Source organism: Nomia melanderi, chromosome 12 (assembly GCF_051020985.1).
Source record: "Nomia melanderi isolate GNS246 chromosome 12, iyNomMela1, whole genome shotgun sequence".
Taxonomy (NCBI): Eukaryota; Metazoa; Arthropoda; class Insecta; order Hymenoptera; family Halictidae; genus Nomia; species Nomia melanderi.
This window is the reverse complement of record NC_135010.1, coordinates 7409782-7434565: the sequence shown is the minus strand read 5'-3', so window position 1 is coordinate 7434565 and position 24784 is coordinate 7409782. Positions and strand designations below refer to the sequence as shown.

Sequence of the window (24784 nt, the reverse complement as noted above, 5' to 3'; positions counted from 1 at the left end):
CCCCTTCCAGTCCATTGTGCGCGAGAAAAATTCGATTACCGATCGGTGGAAACAAGCGAAATGGAATTCGAATCGCATTTAGGCCATCGTTCGACGCCCTCCCACTCCAGCCGCCCTTCGGTAATTTCGTTTAATATCGGCGCAGATGAAACCGCAACTTGTATTCATACGTATCGCGCGGAGCTCGCGATTGGCCGCGGGAACCGCCGATGTGATTAATAAATTAACGCGGACGAGCGGCCGGTCGAACGAGTTTCGCAATTATCGAAAATCCACTGCCGCGAAAGCAGCTTGCACGCGATGATTAAGCTCGCGCCCATTTTCGACATCCTAAGTGGACTCTTTCGGTAAATAACGGACCACCCGGCTCGCTCGTGTTTGCACTGTCACGAATTTCACAAACGAACCCCTCTCCCCCGCGCGCGACCCTCAAAGGATGTTTATTTCCGTTTGTTGTTCCTGTCTTTGAGTGACTTTTAGGATTAATGCGTGCCGCCGCGTTTGGTCGCGTGGCTGTCTTAGAGTTTGTTGTCACTGTTTGTTGTCACTGTTTGTTGCGACGATCTTAGCGGAAGTATTCTATTAATTGCAATCAATTTTTTGAATTAAGTACTGGAAAAGTAAAATTGAAAAGTTATTGGGCGCTTAACAGTAAAACTACCGAACAGTTAGATTGACTTTTTGAAATTTTTCTATAGAAATTCCGAGAACATGGTTCACAACTCAGATTGCGTAGCGCTAAATCAATTTTTGTAAATTTTCAAAGAAACATGTGTTATGTTCGTAATAATTTCAGAAAGGAGAAATCAAACGGGTCATTTCGACCTGAAGGTCGTTTTAGTGTTAAATATATATCTTGGAACTGTTTTTGACGTTACAAATTTAAAGTTTCAAGTTTCAAGTTCTTTTTAAAGTAGAACGTAGCATTAATTCGATTTCATTTATGTGAAGTAGAATTTTGTGGCTGCTACAAGTATGAGACGTTGATAGCAAACGTGTTAATAGCACCAACTTCAACGTGTGTTTGCGTGATTCTTTATTGTTACGAGCATTCTATTATTTGTCAATTTATTACGCAATTTATTTTCTTTTAATGATTATAATTAGTGTTTACATTGCTATCGGTGTAATCATTTTTGGAAGAGGATATGAATTATGGAAAGTGTCGGTGGGTGATGGAATGTTCTATACTGAGGGAAAATTGCACGATTCATATCTTCAATGGTTGCAGTGAATATTAGATTAACAATAATAGCAGTAGCCACGGATAAAAATAATAACCGCGATAACGATGATTAAATTACTGCATAATTGAATTTTTCACCGTAAGAAACAGGGGCGAGAATGTGCCGCAAAGACGACGTCATTAAGGTAGTCACGCGAGCCAGCACTACGTCGAACATAATAACAATAATTAATTATAATTACACAGCGCCCAGCCCTACAGTAGAACAAACATTTTCAAAAATCTTTAAACCTCTAAAAAAGTATTCCTAAATCAACAATTTAAACTAAAATAAAACAAAAAAACGAAACCACAATCCTCTGCAACCATAAAAAATTTGAAAGCACAAAACTCCACAACGTGCACACGACACACAAAAAGTTACATAAAACATCTACAATGCAACACCTTTTACTATTTACAGATACTACTGAATTCGTCGAAATACCAAAACAAACTTCCCCGTAAAAAAATCACTAATTCCCATACTCATTCTACTTCCCCAATTATCCAAACAAAAAACTTGCCCGAAAATCCATCTAAATACGACCAACAAACTCTACCATCCCAATAACCAAAGAAACCCTCGCAGCCAATCAAAAACTGAGAAAAACCCTCCGTAAACCGAATGGCAACAAGGAAAAGGGGTAGCAGTGCAGAACTTCGCAACCGACGTCGCCGAAAAAGAGGAAACACATTGCAGGTCCCCCGAAATCCAGCCGGTTTCATAAAGATATCTGCTCGTAAATGAAATTCAGTCGTAACAGGCTGTAGAGAGGCGGCGTACAAGGGTGTGTATACGGCGGTGTGGTCCGTCGACGAGGGACGCGACGAAGGGAGCGAGAGAACGAAAGACAGAGCGAAACAGAGAGAGGGGTGGCACGTGGCCAGAGAGCGAACGTCGCAATTTTCGATCGATTCGCGCGCGAAAACCCCTGTTTTATGCAAATCTCGCTAGCCGGGTACCAGTAATAAATTATTCGGCCGGCCGAGCCCGTTTATAGGTACACAGGTTCATATACCGAGGGAGCCCCCCTCTGGTATTATTTGTCGCTGTTGGCGCCGTAAATGCGACCAAATATTTGCCGGTAATAGCCCCGGGCGAAGGATAAATATTTATTGGACGTCACGAATCCTCCGTTGCAGCGCGCGCGATGCGCTCGATACCGTTTCGTGGGCGGCGAAAAAATGAGAGAGAGAAAGAGAGAGAGAGGAAGAGAAAAGAGAAGGGGGGGGGGGGGGGGAATAGAAACGGAAGGGAGAGAACGTATAACCTACACGGCATAAAAAGGAATCGTTTCGACTACCGCCATTGTTTGTCCACCGTTTCCGCGTTTTTACAACCGGGCTTAATCGCTTCCGTCTTTATTTCCGGTCGGACCGACGCCTAATATCGTATTCTACGTTTTTTACGGGGCAAGATTTAGGAGGGTAGTTCATTGGACTTGGAAAGAGAAAGGCAGTTCATAAAGAAATATTGCCATTTTTGTGGGCGAGTGGTAATTTCATTGCGATGATTAGACGGTGGACTTTATGTGCTAGGTGTGCGAGTGTTTATTGTTTAGGGGAGTAGGAAATCGAATAGAAAGTGTAGCAAAATGTATAGAACGGTTGACTGATTTGAATTTTATGTTTATGGGAGTGTAGATTTAATAATCTGTAACTAACACTAAACGTGGGCACTTTATGCGTAAGTATTCGTAACCAGTCAAATGATTGGGTATAAAATAAAGGTAAACATGTTGGACGATAAATTTGTGTTAGTACAAACAGAAGCAAGAGGAAAGGATAAGAATTGGAGAACTGATTAATGGGATAATATATGAATTTGATGTGAAGTTAAACGGACGGAAGAAAATGCAGAATTTTAAATCAAATTTTATGACCGGTCACGGTACGTTTAGTGTTAATAACAACTTGGAGTGACTAAATTGTACCAGTAGCTACAGTAATTGTATCGGTGAATTGTCTTTACTATTTCGTGGACGTAAATGTTCTCTAGACGTATAAAATTCATGGTCTGACGAGTGTTCAATTGTCTGAGAAATTTGTGTCAATTATTAAGTAAAGGAGGTCTCGCATCAATTCTAAATGGTTCCTGGAGAAATTGTAATAGTTTCAGTATTTCTGCTAATTTTTCTATAGAATATCGTGCACATTTGTAATTAGCATTTAAACGCTTCATTATTTATCTAAACATTGTCAAAATCAAATTCTTGCTTTAGATTTCGTTTACTCGATTTTTCCATCTCAATTCATATTACTCGACGAATAACTCATTCGAAGTAATTTATTATGCTAGACGCGTGGTGCACAATTTCCCGCCACCCCCGAGAACTCCCCAAAATCACCGTAAAAAGTCAAACTTCGCACGAAACTTCAACGCTCGTTGAATCCCCCTTCCCCCGAATCACAGTTCACCGAAAAACTCCAAAATTCCGGCGCCGAAGCCGACTTCGGCCCGTTCCGAGTTGGCAACTTCGCTATATATCCAGAAAATCGCAACAGGTTCCGGCTGAAAAGCGCCGTGGAGACCGAGGGCAGCCGCTTTCCCGTAAAGTTCCCGCGCGGGCAAAGCGACGCGGGAACGACCCCGACAAAAGCGAGGAAAAAGGCGAGCGCGCCAGCAGGAGCGAGCGAGAGGGAGAAAAAAATACGAGCGATCAACGAAAGAATGCAAAACCGACGAGCGAGAGGCAAAAAACAAGAGGCGAGTATCGCGGCGAGAGAAGAGCGCGGAGTAGATCGACGGGAAAAACAGGTCCGTTATTTCACGGAATTTCTATCCGGCGAGTGAGTAACCGGCAGAAATTCCCAGAGTCCCTTCGCGCGTGACTGATCCACGAGCGGCCGGCCGGGTGCGAGGAATCGATGGTTGAATTCTGCATGAATGAAGACACGTCACGTCGATTACGATCGCCGGGAGAAGCGTCCCCGTCCACTTGTCCCTGAACAACAATATGCAACCGGTGACATTTACCGGCCCGTGTCTCGAGTGCAGTACTTTAATTATCTTGGCTAAACGCACCAGCGCGTCTGGGATCCAATAAGCGATCCACGACGCAACGTCTCCAACGTTCCGATCCGCGCCGATGGCCACCAACCAGTAAAAAGACAGTGACATTCAACGATTCACCGTTCCGGCGGGCCGAAGGGAACAAGGAAAGCCTATCTGTTCGCCCCGACGTTCGCCGGATAAAACGCGAGAACCGTTTGTTAACCGGGTCGCCCTGCTAATAAACGATCCCGATTTAAAAGTCCTTCTTCCACCCCCTTATCTCCCTTGCCTGGACTGTTTCAAGCTGCGCCGAGTGCGGAGGGAGGATCGACCGAGCTTCTACTTAGAATTTAAATAGACCTTAAGATCCAGACGACTTCGAGCAGCTCGGAAACAAGTGCTCGCGGCCTGCAACCGCTTCAATTTAAATATAAAACGCGATCTCCGCGGGCCAGGAGTCGAGAGAGAGAGTTCGGCCACCGAGAGAGCGACCTGGCCTCGAGTGTCCAGAACGATCCACGGATGATATCTAATCCGGCGGAGTGGAGGATGCCCAGACGCGACGTATGCGACGATAGGCGAGGATTTCACGGCGCGACAAGCAGTTTTAACGAGCCTGCACAACTGACCCTAGAAAGAGGGAACCGGGAGGGGGGTAGTTGCAAGAGGGAGAGTGGACTCGTTATCGCGATCGTGCCCGCGATCCAGACGACGATCTTTTTCGTTCCTCTCAGCCCGTTATTCCGATTCCCACGGATCGCTTGGACGGACCCGGTTAGACAAGAAGACCAGGCCAGCAGAGTCCGTTCTAATCCAGTTCACGCGAAAACGAAACTAACGGAAGTACGGGGGAACGGAGAGCCAAGGGTGTCACGGCTGACCTGCCACTTTAACGACGAACCCTGCGTGAAGTCCCATTAGGACGGCAAGGTGGATATCGTCCCCGATCGCCTCGCCCTGCACCGCGCTGTTACCCCAACCCCTCTTCGCAGGCAAATATAGACGTCTTATAACTCTTCGACATTATCGGACGACTCCTAGCGGAGTGCTTTGTTGGCAACTATCGGGAAACTGCGGGGGACAGGCTGCAAGACAGCCGGAATTGATGGACGAGCTTCCACGAGAAATAACGGAGAAATGGCCGGATCCGATCCTCCGCTGGCCCGATGACGTCCGAGTGCAACGGGTCGCGCCGCGGGCGATCTCGCGGCAGGCTTGCCTCCGTCGATCGAGTTTTATGGAAACTGTCGATCGCTCGCGTTCGGAGATGTGGGGCGGAGGTTTTTTTTTTCTTTTTCTTTTTTGATGGATCGCGTGTTAACGGGTGTTCCGGGGATTTAGGGGCTGGAGCTTGGGCTGTTCGGGAAGCGGTGGGATTAGCTGTTTGGTCGTTGGTGCTTTTTTGATTGGACTCGGTTTTCGGTCTTTTCGATGGCGAGGTTGGTTGGTTTTTGATTTAGGGAGATTGGAGGGAATGAATAGAATTTTTGATTGTGAAGCAGATTTCGGCTGAATTTTTGAATCTTTGTGAAGAACGAATTCGGAGATACGAATTGATGGGTTTCTATATTGATGAGTTTTTGTTGTAAATTATATGAAAACTGTTGCAACTGCGTTCAATTAGTTTTATAACTATACAAGTTTGTAGTTAATACTAGGATTACATTTATTATACGGTTGATTCTACTGCTCAACAAGTTCATGTTCGTTCATTCGGATGTTGGAAGTTAGAGGTTTAGAAACAGATAACTGAGATACATAAATGCTAGAGTAATTGTATCAAAGGCAACGTGAACATTGACCAAATAGTATTTATATAATTCAATATGCGTCAAATTTACGCGTTCCGTAAACCTAGTGTTAATGTTTACTACTTGTTAATCAAAATGAGGATATTTGATGTAAATTTTATAAAAATCATGTTGCTGGGAATTGCGGAGATTGTGTCGTATTTATATTTCAGATTCAGGGGGAAAGAGATATTTTTCCGGGAAAGAAAAAAATCATGGAGTATGCACCATTTGCCGTGCGAGCAAAGCAACGTGTCCAGGAAATTACTGCACGCCGTTTGGTGCTAATAAAATCCACTCCAATTCGAAGGGTAATAACTTTCCTGATTAGTGTTCCTAACGCTGCTCGAAATTTCGAGGTGTGAGTCATGTCTATTGGGAAATCGATCGCTGTGTTTCACCGTCGTTACGGCTGGATTCATCATTGCGGGATTACAGTGGGATAGCTGGACTCGGCTTACACGCGCTCCATTTACTCAAAAGAATCTTTGCGCAGCGACTGATTACTGACTGGCTCTTGTTATCCCAACTATTGTCAGAATATCCGGTAATCACTATCCGTCGCTATTACATCTTCATCCAAAACTAATTTTCATCTGCATTAATTTTTGCATATCAAATGTACAATTATTTTGATCCAAATTAACAATTTATTTTTTAAAGTGTATATACAGTATTTATTTAAAAATCCTATGTGAAACCTACGTGTAATCGAAATTCAGTTATAAATGATCTGAAAATAAATTCTGGATCTCTAATCATTTAGAAAATCTTGACAGGTTATTATAATCTTTTAATACTTGCAATTACATAAATCACATTGAATACTGTTGCTCAACGTAATATTCATTAAATATTTCAATCGTTCAATTTTTATTCCCAATAATACTTATAAAAAACATGAAACAAATCAATAATTTATACGAATAACCAACACGTTATCACACGTCTACCATTGCTAACACTACAAATAATTCTCCGTGAGAATCCTAAAAGAGCTTAAAAACCACGTAACGCGCAGAAAGAAATCGCAATCCGAAAGATCTACAAAGATCCAGTACTTACATCTGACGTCAGGTTGAATTATAGTAACGGGTCGTGACGTGAATAGCAGCAGCGACCCCTGCATATATTTTCTAGCCAAGAAAAGGCGCCATTCTACGCCATTTCACCCAATAAATCCTGGCTCTATTATTTCTACGAATAGGTACACCGATCCCAGTCTGCCCGGGACTGAGTTCCTTCCGTTGGTGTTCCATTAAATGAAATTACCGAGAGAAAGAAACGTCTCTAGCCCGTTTGCCAAACAGATCGAAAATATTTTCGTTCGATCAGCTCGAACGAGCCAGGGGAGAATACGTAGAAAAACAACACTAAGAGTCTCCCATAAACTTCCAGTACAGGTGCGCCGGCGAACCGACAGCCAGGAGTAATCAACGTCCGAGCGGACACTTTTACGTCGTCGGTGAAATGATCCGCGCACCGGTAAATCCTGATTTCCGCAAGGTAACTGTACAATGGGGGCTCGCGGCGCTGAACTCTGGACGTTATGGAAATATTCGGGGCCCGAGGATAATTTATCGTCGTCGTAATTCCACGGGCTAGGGGAGGCTGACCTGTTTAGGAACGCGGCAGTCGGGAAAGATCGTTGCAATTTCAGGAATCGATTTAATTCCAACGACCCATGACGTTCTCTCTCGAGGTATTCTAGGTTATTAGGGACACCGTGTTTAGTCGACAGTGGCAGAAGAAATGGAAGTATTTGTACGAACGTTGCACAGTGTGGACTGTAGATTTATAAGATAGTCTTTCGTTGATTCTGTGCGTTGAATTCATTACCTGAATGGGGTCGGTTGATCGTGAAATGGAATATGGCGGAGCTCTGATAACTTGAGAATTAGATATTTGTGAACCTTTGTAACTCGAAGGTCTTAATAATTTGGAAACCTTTAAAATTCGGGAATTTTTAAAGTTTGAGCATCTTTAAAGTTTGAGAATCTTTAAAATTTGAGAATCTTTAAAATTTGAGAATCTTTAAAAATTGTAAACCTTTAAAATTCGAAAATCTGAATAATTCGAAAATCTAAATAATTTGAAACCCTTTAAAATTCTTTCATAAGTAAATATTATTTTAATAGAAGTATTTTATGATGATATTTATTCTAATATAAAATAATTTAGGTTCTTACTATACATTTTTATTACTTGTTATATAAAACATTAGTTTAGGAAATTATCTAATTAAAAACAAATTGTAGGATTGTCTGGTTAAGAACTGCCAGTTTGTATAAATATGAAGAAAATAAAAATATTTGAACGAACATTATGCCACTTTACATGAACTTGTTCGGTTCATTTACGGCATGTGATCCGAGCACAAAGTACATTTTCATACGACAGTAACCCTGGATTGTTACTATCGTGACACGAAAAGTCGTGACTTCTATCGACGTGGAAACCAGAAATCGTATTGTCATGACGTTTGGGATATTGCTCCTGTAGCGAAAAGTCGCATTGTCACAACCACAAAAGACGGAGCTTCTAATGTTACATAAAAAGATACCTTTGATCCCATTCCTTTGGTTGAGAAGCATCTTGAGCAGAAAAAATATTACATTGCAGCGAACGTTCTTACAATTTTCATTGTTGAAGCTTTCAGATATGAAACAGTTCCATTTGGAAAAAGTATCATATCAATAAATTTGAATATAGCTGACTGTAAGAATACTAAAATAATTTGTCAACATTTTATCTAATACTGTTTCACATTCACTTGAAAGACATCAATTAAACAAATAAATTTCTAAGTGCCAACAATTGAAATATCCAATAAAATAATTTCTTTAACAACATAACCATTTCTTTCCAAATACATAAATTTCTTTAACAGAAAATACCAAAACAAATCAAACAAAATTACTTTTCCATCCCTTAACATTTTCTGAAACATTTTCTAAAAAATCCCTACCAACTTATACTATAAAACTTCAATACCTTACTAAAATCTTATTTATTAAAGTAACTTATATCCAAACCCTAAATCACCACCTAACGAACTTATTCGACTTCCATTTGCAGGTCACCCGGTATATAACGGTAGACCCAGGCCTATGCCGAAGGAAAAGGCCCGAGGTGGTCGTTGAAAAGCCGAACAAGGGTCCCTGAAAAAATCCCTTTGTCCGTACAGGTGCACGTGGCAGGTTGCTGGCAGAAACCCAAAACAGGTTTTCACAAAACCCACGGTCGGTCCTCCTTTTTCCTTTTTATCTATCCCGTATCTGTCCCTCCCTCGCTCTCTCCCCCATCGTCGACTCAATTCCTCCCTCTTTCTTTCTTTCTCTTTTTTCTCTCTATTCCTTTCTCCCTTTCCGCATCTTTGTCTATTCTTCGCCCTCATTTCTTTTTCCCTTTTTTCGTAACCGTCCAAATGCGTCCGTCACTCGTCCCGCGGTCGTACCCCGTCACTTTGACGAGTATTCAAATTAAGCGGCCCGAGAATCACACACGCGGTCTACCGCGCACAATTAAGGGGATAATTAATTTTACATTCCGTGACGGGGAACGCGGATGCCGGCCGATCACGTGGCAACGGCTACGATCGTAATTGGCCAATTCGTGTCGCGCAAAGAGTCGCGGGTTGCGACAAAGCGACGCTGTTTGCGATTTTAGGGCGGTTTCCGGATCGGTGATCGGTCGATTGATTTTGGGTTTTGTTTCGAGTCTAATGGGGATGAAGGAAGTGAATTAGTTAGCATTATCATTAATAATGTACTACAGAAGAGGGACAAATTACCGATTTATCTATATCCATCTTTACTGAATATAATCAATGAAAGAAAAATAGTCAATTTGAACCCAAGGTAACTGAGTGACATTTAATTTTTGTAACTTCCGTTTGAGAACTTCCTCACGAATCCGAGTCGTTATTACAGGAACGTTATTGAATTGATCAATTATTATTGATTGATAGAGAAGTGAGTGAATTGGCGACTAATTAATGAATCTCTACAATAACGGAATAATATGATTTATTCAATTTGGTTATTAATTTGGTTAGAATTGGGATTTAATAGTATTGGAAAAATAGTTATAGAATTTGGAAATTTAATTTTGGGAGTAACGATAAAATCGATCGAGAACAGTCTGAGGTATTTGTAGAGAGATTATGTTTTTAACCTTTTGCACTCGGAAGCATTTCATTAGAAACGTTCGACACTTTCCGATGAGAAATAGACGACACTATTTGAAACGAACTAATGAGAAAACGTAAGTAAATTAAGAAACAAAGCTATTTTACATACATATTTCACATACTGGTGCATTATGTAAAACTTAATATTATATATAAGACTTTGTAATTTTGTTATATCAAATCAAACGGTGACCTTTCGAGTACAAAGGGTTAATAAATTCCGTTGTAAAGTGTATTTCTTGAAATTCAATGTCAAGTAACTATCTTGAACTTTATGAAACGTAACAATCCAGAACCGTGGTCTCAATTGACTGATTGTGAGAACTAAAAACAACTGGAACAAGTGAAAGACTGCCCAGTAATTATTTCGTCTTGGTCTAGACTTAACGGACTTTAGAATTGAAGTAAAATGAATTAGGAGATGAAAAGAATAATAGAGTTAGTTTTCATTGTCTATTCGGTAAATGGCAATTCATTCACGCCAGAACATTTTGCTCGCAACAAAAAGAAGTCAAATTTAAACCGACCAGCGAAGCCTTATTTAGCTACGATAATGAAGGTTTAACTTTCAAAGGAACTTTCGAAGCGAAATGCTCCGGTAAATTTCGCTTAATTCAATCCCTCGTATTAATAAAATTTAAACTTCTTAATAGAATGATCCAACAAAATTTCTGGAATATATTCCAGGAGTGAATACAGTAAATTATACTTGAATTATGAGTAAACTATACTGACGCTGTTTCTAACAGTTAACAATTTTATTTAACTGAAAAATGATTATTATTACTATTATATAACTATTATGATTATTCTAATATACCATTATCAATTTTCTAATACCAAAGTTTCTTTCCAAAAGAAGAAATAAAATATTAGATACAACTTAAATGTCATTTTATAATCAAAATATTTAATAATTTGTATTCAAAAGTTCCACATTCATTATTTCCACAAATTACCAGTCCCAGCCTTACAGCATGTGTCGAAACATTAATTCCAAACAGTTTAAACTAAATATATCCTTCCACGGCAGAATTAATCTCCCTAATTATTAAATGAAATTTCCTGCGCGAACGGTAAAAGTAATTAAATTAAATGAAATCCTCCAAACAAATTTCCTACATTGTTGCATCAAATTGTCCAAATAAAATCTCAATTATAACATGTAGTTTCTTGAATAAACGTCGTCGATTATTGAATTTCGTTTCTCAAATAAACGTCTTCAATGAAATACAATTATTTTCCACTTCAGTTGGATCGGTTCAACGATCTCGCTTCGCGTGCTTCTCATAACCGTCCAAGGAAATGCGAGAGGAGACGTCACTTTCCGGGGAATATTTTAATTAAAGCCTATTTCTACGATAACGATTTTTCCGTTGAAACGAGTGGAAAGTGGCGGGAGGAGAGGAGGGGGTTGCTTTCGCTCGTTGGTAGGGCGGACGACTCGAAACGCTCGGAAAAAGAGCGGAATCGCATGGAACGCCTCGGAGGGTTTTAAGAACCGTAATTTGTCTGGTTCGCGAGCGTACGATCGTAAAGCAACCCGCGGGCCATAGCCAGAAATATTCCAGCTGGAACGACGTTTACGCGATACGTCGCTGGATTTTATGACAATGTAAAATGCGACGGGGTCCCATCGTCCATACTCTAATCACGCCTGTCGATCGTAAAGCTCGCGATCCCGGCAATAAAGCATCGATAATAACAAATAGTAATTATAACCAAGTATGTACCTACGTGGAAAACTGATCTTGCGTTTGTGGTCATGTTAATTTCGGGATCGTTCAACCTTTTGCCTTATAAGATCGTTTAGAGCCGTGGTGCGACGGTTTTGAACAGAATTTGATACCAGAACTAGCAGACGAGTCAGAATGACACATTCCCGATTTCTTTATTTTGGAATTATTATGATGCGAACAGATGTTTTTTTGAGAAGCTGTTAAAGAAATTGGTTTAGCAATACGCGAACTGAATTATGAATCAATTAAAGTCTTAATACGTGTACTCTGGAAGTTCGTATAGAGGAATTTCGAAATGTCAGTTTAAGTGCTCGGTAGTTTTGGTGTTAAGAAACGTAAAATTTGGTAAGTTAATATTAATCGATTCTTCCGAATTCAAATTAATCATTCTTTTGTTATTGATTATGATATTTTGGAGTGGATAGGTATATACAGTTCTTTTCAATAAATTGTTAATGATAAAATAGGTTATATAAACATTTCTTCTGTGAACATTTGTAAAACTAATGTTGGTTGTTTTAGTTTCCTCGTTTTTAAAACGGAAAAAATCTCCAGGTGCGAATTACAACGATAAATTTAGAACTTTGGTGATTAAGGAGAAATTATTGGAGAAGAGTTTCTGTGGTAGTTGGTAGTTTACTGTGTACAGCACGAAATTAATGTACTATGCTAGTTTAGTATTTTCTTTAATGCGCTGCTATAAACTAAAGTTACGCAAGTCTTTCTTGATTTAATTTAGATTAATGTAAGCTATGATTAATCGGACTTACTACCTAATGATTATAGAACACACTTACGCTACAGGTAATTAGTAGTATATACCGTAATAATAACAGTGTCGAAGTATTTAGAATCCTAGTTAGAAGATTTAAACATTAAGAAACTGAATATTTAAAAATCTACTCGCTCGAAACTCGAAAACTACAAAATTCTATTCCTCGAAATCACGAACGTTTGAAATTTCGCTCGAAAAATCGAATGTTTAAAAACTCAAATATTCAACGTCCGGGAAATCTCAAAGCTCGAATACGTAGAATTCAAATGAAAAAACGTCCGACTTCAAAACTAAAAGACAGAAGTGAATGCATCATCGACTACGCGACAACAAGTTCCAACAACCAAATTCAATTCCCCACTTCCCAAGCGAGAAATTTCCGCGGCGTAGCTGCAATCCACTTCCAGACGCGCCAAACCGTTAGGACACTCGTGCACCGAACAATTCGTCGGCGCCTCTGTACATCCGCGGAGCGGATCCTCACGCGTTTCCATTCAGCCGTTTACGTCTCGAACTATTAAGTTTCGGAACGAAAGCTGAATGCGTCTCTCCGTTTAAAGGACTTTATTCACGGCGGGGGGAACGAGAAAGTGCGATGCTCTCCGTTACAAACATTCGCCGTGGTGCGTCCGGCGAATGAATGGAAACACCCGTTCGAATACAACTGGCTCCGCGTTTCGCGTCGGAACCGTCTCGCGCGACTCCGTCCGTTGAACACAATGTCCCGGGTGTCGTGGGGGAACTTCTTAACGAACCCGAGGATTCGATGACGTCACTAGACTCCGCTCGTAGGATTAACTAGCTAAATACTTCACGTGAATTAAGCCCAACGCCCACCCACCGACTCGATGGAAAGGGCTACGCAGCGGAGAGACTCACTAAAATAACGGTCGGCTGTTATTTAATCACGTGTGTCTGGAGTATCGAGGATTATGACCGGTGCTCCAAAAACGGATAAGGTCCCTTTGTCTTGCCCGTTCTCTGTTTGACTTTCGGCCCGGTGGAAGTCGTAAATGGACACGGTTCAAAAATCACTTTAACGATGCTAATCCCTTTGTAGCGACGTTGTTGTATGGCCGCTGGAAGAATGGCTGTTCATTCCGTGTTTTAATCGAATTACTTGCCATCATTTTCAGACCGTGCCCTGATTGTCTCGTTTCTTTGTAACGTTGATTAGTTTCCGAGGTTTTAGCAAATTGCAGCTTGCTTCTTGTTTGGTTCTCGTTGGCGAGAGATATTAGAGTTGGGGGATTTATTTTTTTATTATTATGTATTATATTGCATCTGTAATTAGCTACATGGAGCTAATCAACAGATTTTGTGTATCGCGTAGAAGAAATTTGAATGGCAGATTACTGAAATTTAATTTTCATTTCACGACCGTTTCGGTTAAACGTGAATCTCTAATTATTGTAATGGTAATCGATGTAAATATAATCACTGGAAACTTGATTCAAAGGCTATTAACCTATTTTTCCCTTTTTGTAATTATAGGGAACATATTTTAAGATTATTTACATTATAAAGAAGAACAGTATTATAATCGTAACTACAAGAAAAATTCAACAATGATATTATTAACTCGTAATTATTCTATAGTAAAATATAATTCTTCCACGTTTCACTTCAGGTTTAATTAATATAAATATAATCACTGAATACTTGATTCAAAACCTATTCACCTATTTTTCTCTATTTGCAGTAGTAGAAAATATACTTTAAGATTATTTAAATTATAACTAAATGAAGATTAGTGTTGTAATAATAACTACAGTAAGAAAAATTCAAATAATGTTATTATTGGCTCGAAATTAGTCTACAGTAAAATATTGTTCTTCCATGTTTCACTTTTATAGTAACAAGACGAAAGACAGAAGAGCAATTTTTTTTAATACACCTCTCAACTTGTACTTTCTATTCAGCTTCTGGTATCTGTTAGTTTGGATTCACGTGGATAGGGCACGGTAAAGAAGACACATTTCCTACCTCGTCGTCGTTCTCTCTCTGGGTCAACGATTCTCGCACGTTCTACGCGCTAACCGGTTGTGGCATCGACCTTGCGCTTTCGTTGGGAGAAAAAATTACATGACCCAGCGCTCAGGAAGATTACGGAGGAACGTGATCCAAGAATCTTCATTGCCCGTGCGGAAAAGAAGACGTGGTTTCACGTGGCATGATAAATCCCAACGATCGTGGGACTAATAGAATACCATTCGTCGACGAGAAGATTCTGCGGTTTCATTAAGCTCGAAAAATAAATTCGACTTTCGATCCAGTTCGACGTGAAATTTATTATTCTCCGCGTGTGGTTTGTATTTCGAATAATAAATTCAATAACTGGCTCCTATCAGCCGTCATAATTATTTTTCTATTGTGAATTGTTAACCTTATATTGCGGAAGCTAAGTAATAAAGCATCGAAAGAGTGAATGTGAATCGACATTTAACGCGAGGTTATTTTTAAACGGGAAATATGGACGTCGGGTTGAAGTCAAATATCGATTTTTTTAATTGCAACAAAGAAGTCTTTTACAGACTGAAATAAACTTCAGAACAAATTAAATTTTATAACAATGAAAGCGTATGAAGTAGTCAAACATAAAGATATTTTACAAGATACAGTAAGTTTTAAGATAAAATCAAACAAATCGTTATAAAAGAATTCAATAAGGGATCCTATTATTCGAAACAAAGTAAATATAACAGAATCTCAAATATTCCTATCTCGCATAAAACCAAAAACCATGTCACCAGCGCACGACTAACATATCACTCGAATCTATAAATATCTTCGTTACATTCAACCACGTGTGCTCGAAACCACAGCGCAAAGGAGAATGAACCGATTCAAACGGCTATTAGTATCGATCGTCGATTAGGAATTATCAAAGACTATCGGCCTCGACGTGCCACTGCATCGATAAGATTACACGAACGGTCTGTGCCTGTGTATTCAGCTGAATCGATGTTTCCGAGCAACAACAGGTGAAAATAATTTACCGTCGACGATTCCAAATGAACCTGTCTTCGCGGCATAGTCCTCCGACGTCTCCGAGCAGCTTGATTAACGCTCCGTTTCCCAAATCAAGCATTTCGCTCGGATAAGCTTTCGCCGCCGGCGAAATATCGATTATGGATCCCAGAAATCGTAATTAAAAACGTGTCTCCGGTTGTCAGTCCGGCGGACTGTTCCATAGACGACGTTTAACGACGCTGATATTATACATCGTGTCTTTATTAAAAGCCTCGAGGAATTCGGAAGGAAACTCCCCGCTTCGAGGCCTGCCTCTCTTTGCCCCTTACATCTCGTTGCTCTCGGTATTACCGAAGATTTGAAGCCCACCCGCTCGCGAGGCTATTAGACCGGTTTAATCACCGTAATTAGTCAGATTCTGTAAAACACGGCGGATATTAAACCCTCGTCGTGTTTTATAATACAACGAACCGAAGCAACGGAGATCACGAGCCTTTCAATGATCCCCGGTAGATGATGTAATTAAGGCGACGACGTTAAAGTCCTATTACAAAGATGCATCGCGACTTTAACTGCGGAGCAAACTTAATTCGCTGGCCCGTGTTCCGGAGAGTTTTCGATGGTAACGATGGAACAATGGAAACAGAAGAATGTAGGGTAATAGTCGTTTGATCGTAGACTCGATGCAGCGTTGAACTTTTGTAAAACTTGAAGTTATTGGTTTGGATATGAATGCGTAGGTAGGTCGCTGGCAAGAGAATGTTTCAGTGATACTAGTAACGATGATGAATAGCTGAGATTTAGTGCTAGGTTGATAATATTTGCCTCAATTCGGAGCACCGAGCACGTAGAAAATAAGAAAATTGTGATAAAATGGATTATATTAAACAGTTGATCATTAGATAACTTTAAGCTTGGAGATTTGAAATTTAAAAATTAAGAAGAGTGAATAACAGAGGAAATGGAATAATCGAATATCGAAAAATTTGAGTGATCGAATGATTCAAAAGCTAAATAAACAGGAGTTAAAAGATAAAAAAATTGAACAAACTGAATATTCAAACTTGTGAATAGATAAAACTTTCAACACCTGAGAAACGTCACCAAAAACAAGAACAAAAGAAGAGCCAGGTACCTCAGCATAAAAGCAATTAGGCCAATGATTGTTCTAATTCACTACCAGCTTCACGTGCCCTAAACACCCGAACACCCGATCAAAAAAGGGAATGGTATATTATCAGCAAAAAAATTTCCCGATAATTCCGTGTTCCATGGAAACTACCTAATTACACGAGCGGTGGAACCAGCAGCTACCAGCCATCCTTGTTGGCAGTCTTGAAAAACCATCTCGTGTAAACATTACTATCTCATTAAACGTTGCGTCATCGGCCACAAATCATAAGGAATGATATCGTGTCCAATGGAACTATCGCGAGTTCCATGGAGAGAGTGAAATAACGAGACGCGCAGAGGTGGGTATATAGGTATATACATAGGCATGTGGTACACGGAAAATTTTTTTCCCCGATCGTGGCAACGTGAAAGGGACGCGCGCCGCGCGAACAACGCTATCTCGTGGCGTCGCTCTGCGCTGGGAAACGCGAGAAATACAAACTCGCAGGTCGCCATCTACGGCGCCACAATGGCCCGCATTATCGAGAACGCTCAACGAAAACAGCGGCGAGAGTGCCCTCGGGCATTGTTAGCCGAACAAGCTCCACGATAATGGCCGAGCAACTTCCCAATACCTAAAACAGGCTTGTATCTCACTTCATCCATTTCCACCCCGACCGTTTGCACCTGTAAGACAACCAATTGCATTCATTGGAACGGAAGGAAGACACCGAAAATCGTCTGAATCTGATAGAAATCACGCGAAAATCGTCTGTAGATGATGGAAATCAAGCGAAAATCGCCCGAGGGTGAGGGAAATTATGCGAAAATTGTCTGAAATTAATGGAAGTCGTGCAGCATCGTTTGAAATTGATCGGAATTGTGAGAGGTTGCCAGAGACTGGTGAGAATTATCAGAGAATTATCTGAAGCTGATCGAAATCATGGAAAAATCGTCGAAAACTGACGGATATCATGAATAAATCATCTGAAGCTAATGGAAACCACGTGAAAATCGTCTGAAGCTGACGGAAATCTTGCGAAAATAGTCTTAAAATTATAGAAATTATGAAGAAATCTTTGAAACGGATGGAGATCATGCAAAACTCGTCTGAAACTGACGGAATTTATGAAGTCGTTCGAAACTGATGGAAACCATACGAAAATCCTCTGAAACTGACAGAAATCACGCGAAAATCGGCTGAAATTGATGGAAATCATGCGAAAACTCTTCGTAATTTTCGGAGAAAAATTCGCCACGAAGTCGAAATCCGGACAGTTTGCTATCTCACGTCCAAAGGGTTAATTTCTCACGCGAATTTCCGAGTTATTTTATCAGACGGCGGTGTTGAATCTAGCCCGGCCCCATTGCTCCGTGTTTGTTTTTCATTTCCTACCGCAAAATCGCTAATTATCGGATCCGGATATGCAAAGCGGCCGCAAGCGTACGTCCCTGCGCTTTTCCTGGTTCTTCCCGTTTTTATTTCTACCTTACTTCTCCTCTTTTTCCCAACGGGTTCAATTTTCTTTTATTTCCGCGACGACGCGGAACGTATTAGTTAAAAACAAGAAAAAGAGACCATGCCACGGCTCATTAAGCTGCCCCCGGAAACAGACCGTCGGTTTCCGGAGAATATTTTTTCGTCGGGCTGCGCAATAACCATAATCAACGGGGTTTCTTGCGGATAAAACTGACCCCCCACCCCCGCGAGTGCCGTGTCTGCTATTCTCGTTTGTCGGAGGCCTCTTCCTTCTTTGCTTTTCTTCCGTACTGTGGATACAAACTCGAAACAATGAAGGGTTGAGTATTTAAGTTCGTTTGGTTACTCTCTTGCAGCTGAATTAATATTAACCGACAGACGGTGAAGATGGAATTAATTTCACTGGCCGAGAAGCGTGACTTTTAAAAATGAAATTTCAAATGAAATTTCAAATGAAATGCGGCAGCGTAACAACAAAGTAAGTGAATTTCACATCAAAACGGATAAAATCGTCAATTACAAAATTATCCGATTCCGTGTTTTATCTTGGCCGATGTTCTGTCATTTGACATGGATGAATGTGAAGTTAAAAGTTAATGGAAGCTGTCGATCGCCATTTGGTTTTGGTAATTCAATTTTCTTTCTCTATTTATTTTGTATTTTCTGCAATTGTTTGTAAAATAAAGACGTATACAGTGTAACAGAAATTATTTCCTACATTGAAGTTGTAGGACCTGTATTGTTTTCTAAAATTTCAATGAAACATTCAGAAAATAAAGAAATATTTCTCAAGAGATTAATAATCTACCGTAAACACTATTTTATTGCAATATTAAAATGGTATTTACTTGTATTTAAAGCTATAGTTGCAGCATTTTTCTTCCACAATAACAATATAATGATAAAAATCCGAATAACGAAGAACGAGATTTTAGAGCACCAGCGCAGAACTATTAAAAAGACCAAGATCCCTAAACGATTGTGCCAGACAAATAGCTCGCGAACTCCGACCTACAACAACGAAATTTCAATTGCGTGAAAATGTTTTTTGGGATTACCACCAACCCCCGGATTAGTCGCGCACGCACACACTGCAGCGAGTTGGAGAAAGTCTGAAAGGTTTAACGACTGTTTCGTTATATTTATGCGCGACGATAATGGTAAAGCACGAGAAAGGAACTTTAATGGACGGGGAATGCACGGTCCACGGGGATGGGTCACCACGCAACAATGCAACAGAAAGAAAAAGGGGCTCGATGACCCTCGCGAGCGTTCATTCGTGCGCCGTGTGACGAACCATTGGGAGGGAAAAAAGGAGAATCCACCAAGCCCGTCGATTTACAAGAGAAACGAGGAAAGGTCAGCCACTTGATATTTATCTTCGACGCGTCTGCACGTCGCTCTCGTCACCCGATGGCTCGCCGTATATTTTCCTCGGGAAACGCTAGGCACAGACGACCATGGAAATCTTCAGGTTACAAAATTTAGGGAGAACAGGAGAAAATCGATCACTGAAGTTGTTCACTGTCACTCAATCATTTAACAATTCTAGAAGATTCAATTGGCAATTTGTTTGAATTAAATCCTGTGTCAACAGTTGTTTCCTGAATGATTAAACAATCAAATCAATAATCAACCCCTTGCCCTATAACATCGTGTCAGACTCGTGAAGAAAATTTCAAACCGCATTCAACAAATCTAAGTTCCATTTACTTATTTTTAAAATCAATTTAATATCACTGCTGTATTACAGAAGTCCTAAGGACAACGAGTCAACATAATAAACACTTTAAACAAACAACACCGGAATTCGGTTCATAATAAACAAGATGACATCGATATTGATTAAAGAAGTTTCATAAGCATGCCGAGGCCCCACATCAGCTACGATTAATCCAATATACCCTCCATCCAATATTCAACAAACAACAATCATCTGAAATCTTAACTAACATCGCCGAAAACCAATAACCAACACCCAAATCCCATTTAATGCGAAAAATTCAGCATTCCAGAGTCCCATAGCCCCGAAAAGTCAATCTCCTAGTACCCCATCCTCCGTCCCTCCATTACAATTTTTCCTCCGCGAAATCCCCGAAAGATTTACACCGTCCCAGAGAGGTCGGAAAGGGAAAGAGCATTGTCGCGGCGACACTTTCTCCCGTGGCCGCCTTTGTGGTCCGCAAAAGGAGCAAGACCCCTAAAGAAGGCTCTCCGGTGTTCCGGGGCCCGCGTAAGTCATAGCCGGAACAATGACAAATAAATTTCAGAAAGGGAGTTACGGCTAGCGGGGCCCGCTTCTCGGAAGGTGGCATGCGTGCGTGCGCTCGCGCGCGCGCGACGGACCAGCCCGTCCGCGTGCACGCAGCTCTCCGCGGCCAGGCCGCCGCGAAAGTGAAACGGTCCAGTGAAACGGTACCTTGGCTGCGCGACGGATTCCCTCTTTCTCTGGCGCGCGGCCGCGGACCCCGGCCATTTATAAATTACAACCGGTGAGCGAGCAGCGTCCACGCTTGTAGAGAAGCGAAGGGACAACAGGACAAAAAGAAGAAACCAGCCGTACAGCTTTGGGAGAGGGAGAGCAGAGAGCAGTCCCGACGGAACCGGACCGAGCAGCGAGCAAAGAGAACCAGCGGAGAAAGAAGAGGACAAGCTGCGGCGAGCTGATAGAAGAGCGAGGGGGGCTGCTCGAGGATGATCTTGAAGAAACGGAGACGGGGAACACGTTTCGAAGACTCCGGGAGAGCTGGATCATAAATGAGCGATCGAAACGGAAAGGCTGAGGAACACAGGCTGAAGGATGGCGCAACAGAGAGAGACAAAACCTTAGGGGCTTCCTCGCGGAGACGATTTGCGCGGAGGCATTCGAAACGCAGGTATTCGAGCTGGGTAGGCCGCGACCGGTGCAATTTCACGGAAAGCGCGCTAGGAATACAAAGCCGGCGCAGCAGAGCCTGACTCTTTCAGGTAACGTTTCCTTCCCTGGTTCCCTTTTGCCCTCCCTCTTAGAAGGTCCCTTCCTCTTCCCCGGTGACTGGGTCCCCTGGAGGCCAGGTTTATTGTTAGCGGAAAGCCGACTCTCCGCGTAAGGTGCACCTAGGCGCCTGTACAGGTGCAAGACGATCGTTTGCTCAGGTGTCCCTGCGGGACTGCGGCTCGGGAGCACCGATGCGCCGCATTCGTTTTCGGCTGCAGGGTGTGTACCGGGTGTAGACACTGGCTGGCCGGGGAGATTACAGGGGAATATTAGGCTCGACGGTCTCCGAGAGACTGGCTAATTGGTGTTTGCGCCGATTTTGAAACGCTGAGCAAACCCCGGAGCGAAGCAGTGCTAGGAATTATGTGTATACTGCTGGAGTCGGCGGAGAGAGAGACGATGGAGAAGAGATACGTGGGATGATGCTGTTGAAGAATCGGCGACGGGAAGCTTGCGGATGATGTATGCTTTTTAAGGGTTGAGGAATTTAGGTAAAAATTAGTGGAATTGCTTGTCTGTGGTGTGAAGATTTATGGCTTTGAAGGTTTGTTATGGTAGAATCATTGGACGATCGATGAGGAAATTATATTCTCGAGCAGAGTTTGTTGGAAAGGTAATGCAGAATGGTAGACGGAACTAGAAGAAGAATACATTCAAAATGTAAAAGTAGTTTCAGAGTATTCTCTGGGCAGATGCTGAACTTTTAAGTCGGAACTCTTGAACTATTAAGATTTCGTGCATCCGTTAAAAATTCTATTTGAAACAAGTTACTGGAACGAGATTTTTCGGAGTTGCAAGAAGAAGTTAGGAAGAGCACTAGGTTTCTGATTATGGAAAGTAGAAGCCAGAAAATCAATCCCTATAAATCAGCAAGCAGCTCGATTTAATCCGACGTGCCAGCATAGAAGATTCAATGCACAATATCGCTGAGGCTGGAAATTTATTTATGAGAGGCTTAACGTTTATTGACTAGACATATTTTTCCATTTATTATGCTGTTACGTTTCGTAGAAATTTAAGATCAGCTAAATTTAATCTAGTGCGATATATGCGATCAGATCGCAGCATATACTTATGGCACATAACGATCGAACAATAATTGAGTTACACAAACATTGTACGGTATCGCTGAAACACAATTTATCAACTTCACCTTTTCCACAGAACAAATTTCTCTTAATATAACACACGAAGAGTCAACACAATTTCATTCCTCCTGATTTTAAAATCTGTACATTACACTGCAAACAGTATTCAATTTAATTAACATTGTTCTATCCTTCTTAAATGATTATCCGATGCAAATAATTAAACTTCCGCAGCTATGACTTGAAGAAATCCTCACAAAGAAAATCTAGAAAGCAAACAAATCCCTATTCTCTTTCCCATAAGGAACGCTCATGCTCATTTGCATACCTAAAAGTAACAATACCCAAACGTTCAAACCAGTCACCATACTTGAAAAAATAATTTTCCCCATTCCCAGTCGACCTAAACATACCAGCTACATCAGAACCAGTTTATTACTTTAAATTTCTCGTATCGCAGCAATCTACTACCAGATTTCCTCCATCCCACCGCGCATACCTGTACGCGCCTAGCGTAGTGACTCATTGATAGATTACGCGGCGATACCATCTCTTTCATTTACGTTATCGCGTCCTGCGTTTTGACATCGCGTCTGTCGCGCGGACTGATGAACTCCCTCCTCGACGTATAATACACGCATCCGTTGTACCGCAGGTGCACGGCGAACCTATTCACCAGAACACGCGAAACACGCAAGTGCGAAAACGCAGCAGATGACGCTTGCACAACGTAATGGTACGTGTCCATTTCAGAGTAAAACCGCCGTGAGTTGTACTACGGAGCATTTCTCCAAGCGAACACTCCTTGAGAATGAATTCGAGAGAATTCAACTCATCATCCCTTTCAAGGCAGTACCCATTTGCTAGAAACTGCTCTAGAAAGCGACTCGCGATGGCCTAACTCTAAAATGGACGCACACATCTTCTAGATGCTCACTAGAAATATTTTAACATTTTCTAGCGAGATAAATACGATACTTCGTGAGACTCGAAGAGAAATCACACGTATATTGGAGAAGAATGCTGTTTTATTTCAATATTTCTCAAATTGATGCATCATACGAATAATATTAAATATCAAATTTTATAGTTTTACTGTATGAAATCAAGTGATGAGTGAGAGTCACCTCTCGAGTGCAAAGGGTTAAATATTCTTCAGTTTATTACACACGTATCCACGCTATATATTGTAATACAATTTCGATTCGATCTCGCTCGATATTTGTTCGTCGAAAACAAAGGGAAAGAATTTTGAATGCACCTAACAAGTGCCGATAGTGAAGATCAAGCATTACTAAACCCACACAAGCATTTCGCGAAATGCTGTCGCAGCATTCGTTCTAGAGCAACAGAGACAATTCTTCTCTCTACAAAGACGGATAAAAGGACTGTACATCTTTTTATCGAAAGAACCGCACCAGCGACATTTTGCCTTACAGCGGAACGGAAATGGTACCAGCATCCCAGTCGCGGGCCGTTCAAAAATCTCGGCGCCGCACGGTCGCGCCGAAAGACCGGGGATCACGGTCGATGGTCCGCGTAGCCAAGGACTCCGATCCCGTCGGATTCCAGGATCGGCGCGCGAAACGTAGCCAGACGTTTCTGGTGGAATTCCACGGCAGTGCGCCGTGCGGCGGTTAACCACCTGCTGAGCGATCGCGTGCCAACGGGGAATACCGGGCGTCCCTGGTCCCGGGGAAAGCGCAAGAACACGTTCGTGGGAACTTGCACGTGACCCGCGTCCGGTGTTATTCATATTTTCAATAAACGATCGAAATAATGCGGGGGATGGGGGGGAACGTCGAAATACAAAAGATTATCACTCACCTAACAGAGGGAAGAAGAACAGCAACGCAGAGAAGACAGCGGCTAAGGCAGCCTGATGATCTTGGGCTGCCATCGTGATCCTCTTCTTGCACTGGTCTAAGTTACGCGTTCAATCGTTTCTCTTCGTTTTTTACTCGCAGATTCGTTTGTTTCTGTTTGTTGGTCACAGAATCTTTCTTAGTCACTGGAACACACTGCACTCGGTTCGGTTTCGGGTCTCGACGCGAACGTATCGGGATTAAATGTTAGAAGGCATCGGGGCCCGTTACCATTAAATGACTCTCGCCGCACGTCGTAACGTCACGCTAGCCGATTTCGGACTGTGGCGGGGAGTGCGGCTCGTACGAACTCGGCTCGGCCTTCGGACGCGCTCGGCTGCCGTCGGTCGGCACCGGTACGAGACGACTCGGGCACGCCAGGTACCCGAAGTGGGAAAGCCGCGATCTCGCGGGGAGAACGCCGTGAGATCAACCGATCCTTCCTGTCTTGGGTTCCTCTTCCTTTCCGCAGGCTCTCTCGGATACTCCTTCCTTCCCTCTCCTCCGCTCTATTCTTTCCTCCCCGGCAACGTTTCACGCGTACACGAGCATTTTTATGTGACGACAAC

General features: G+C 41.8%; 1 protein-coding gene across 4 annotated transcripts in view; it reads right to left on the bottom strand.

Annotated features, from left to right (window-relative positions):
• The window catches only part of Fas2 (neural cell adhesion molecule fasciclin 2), a 182710-nt gene extending 158216 nt beyond the window's left edge, over positions 1-24494 (bottom strand). For all 4 annotated transcript variants that reach the window (XM_076372883.1, XM_031975003.2, XM_076372884.1 and 1 more), the window contains exon 1: positions 24178-24494. In XM_076372883.1, coding sequence (XP_076228998.1) covers positions 24178-24250 — 73 coding nt within the window. In that variant the 5' untranslated portion in view covers positions 24251-24494. The remainder of the gene's footprint in view (positions 1-24177) is intronic.
• Positions 24495-24784: the final 290 nt, after the last annotated feature.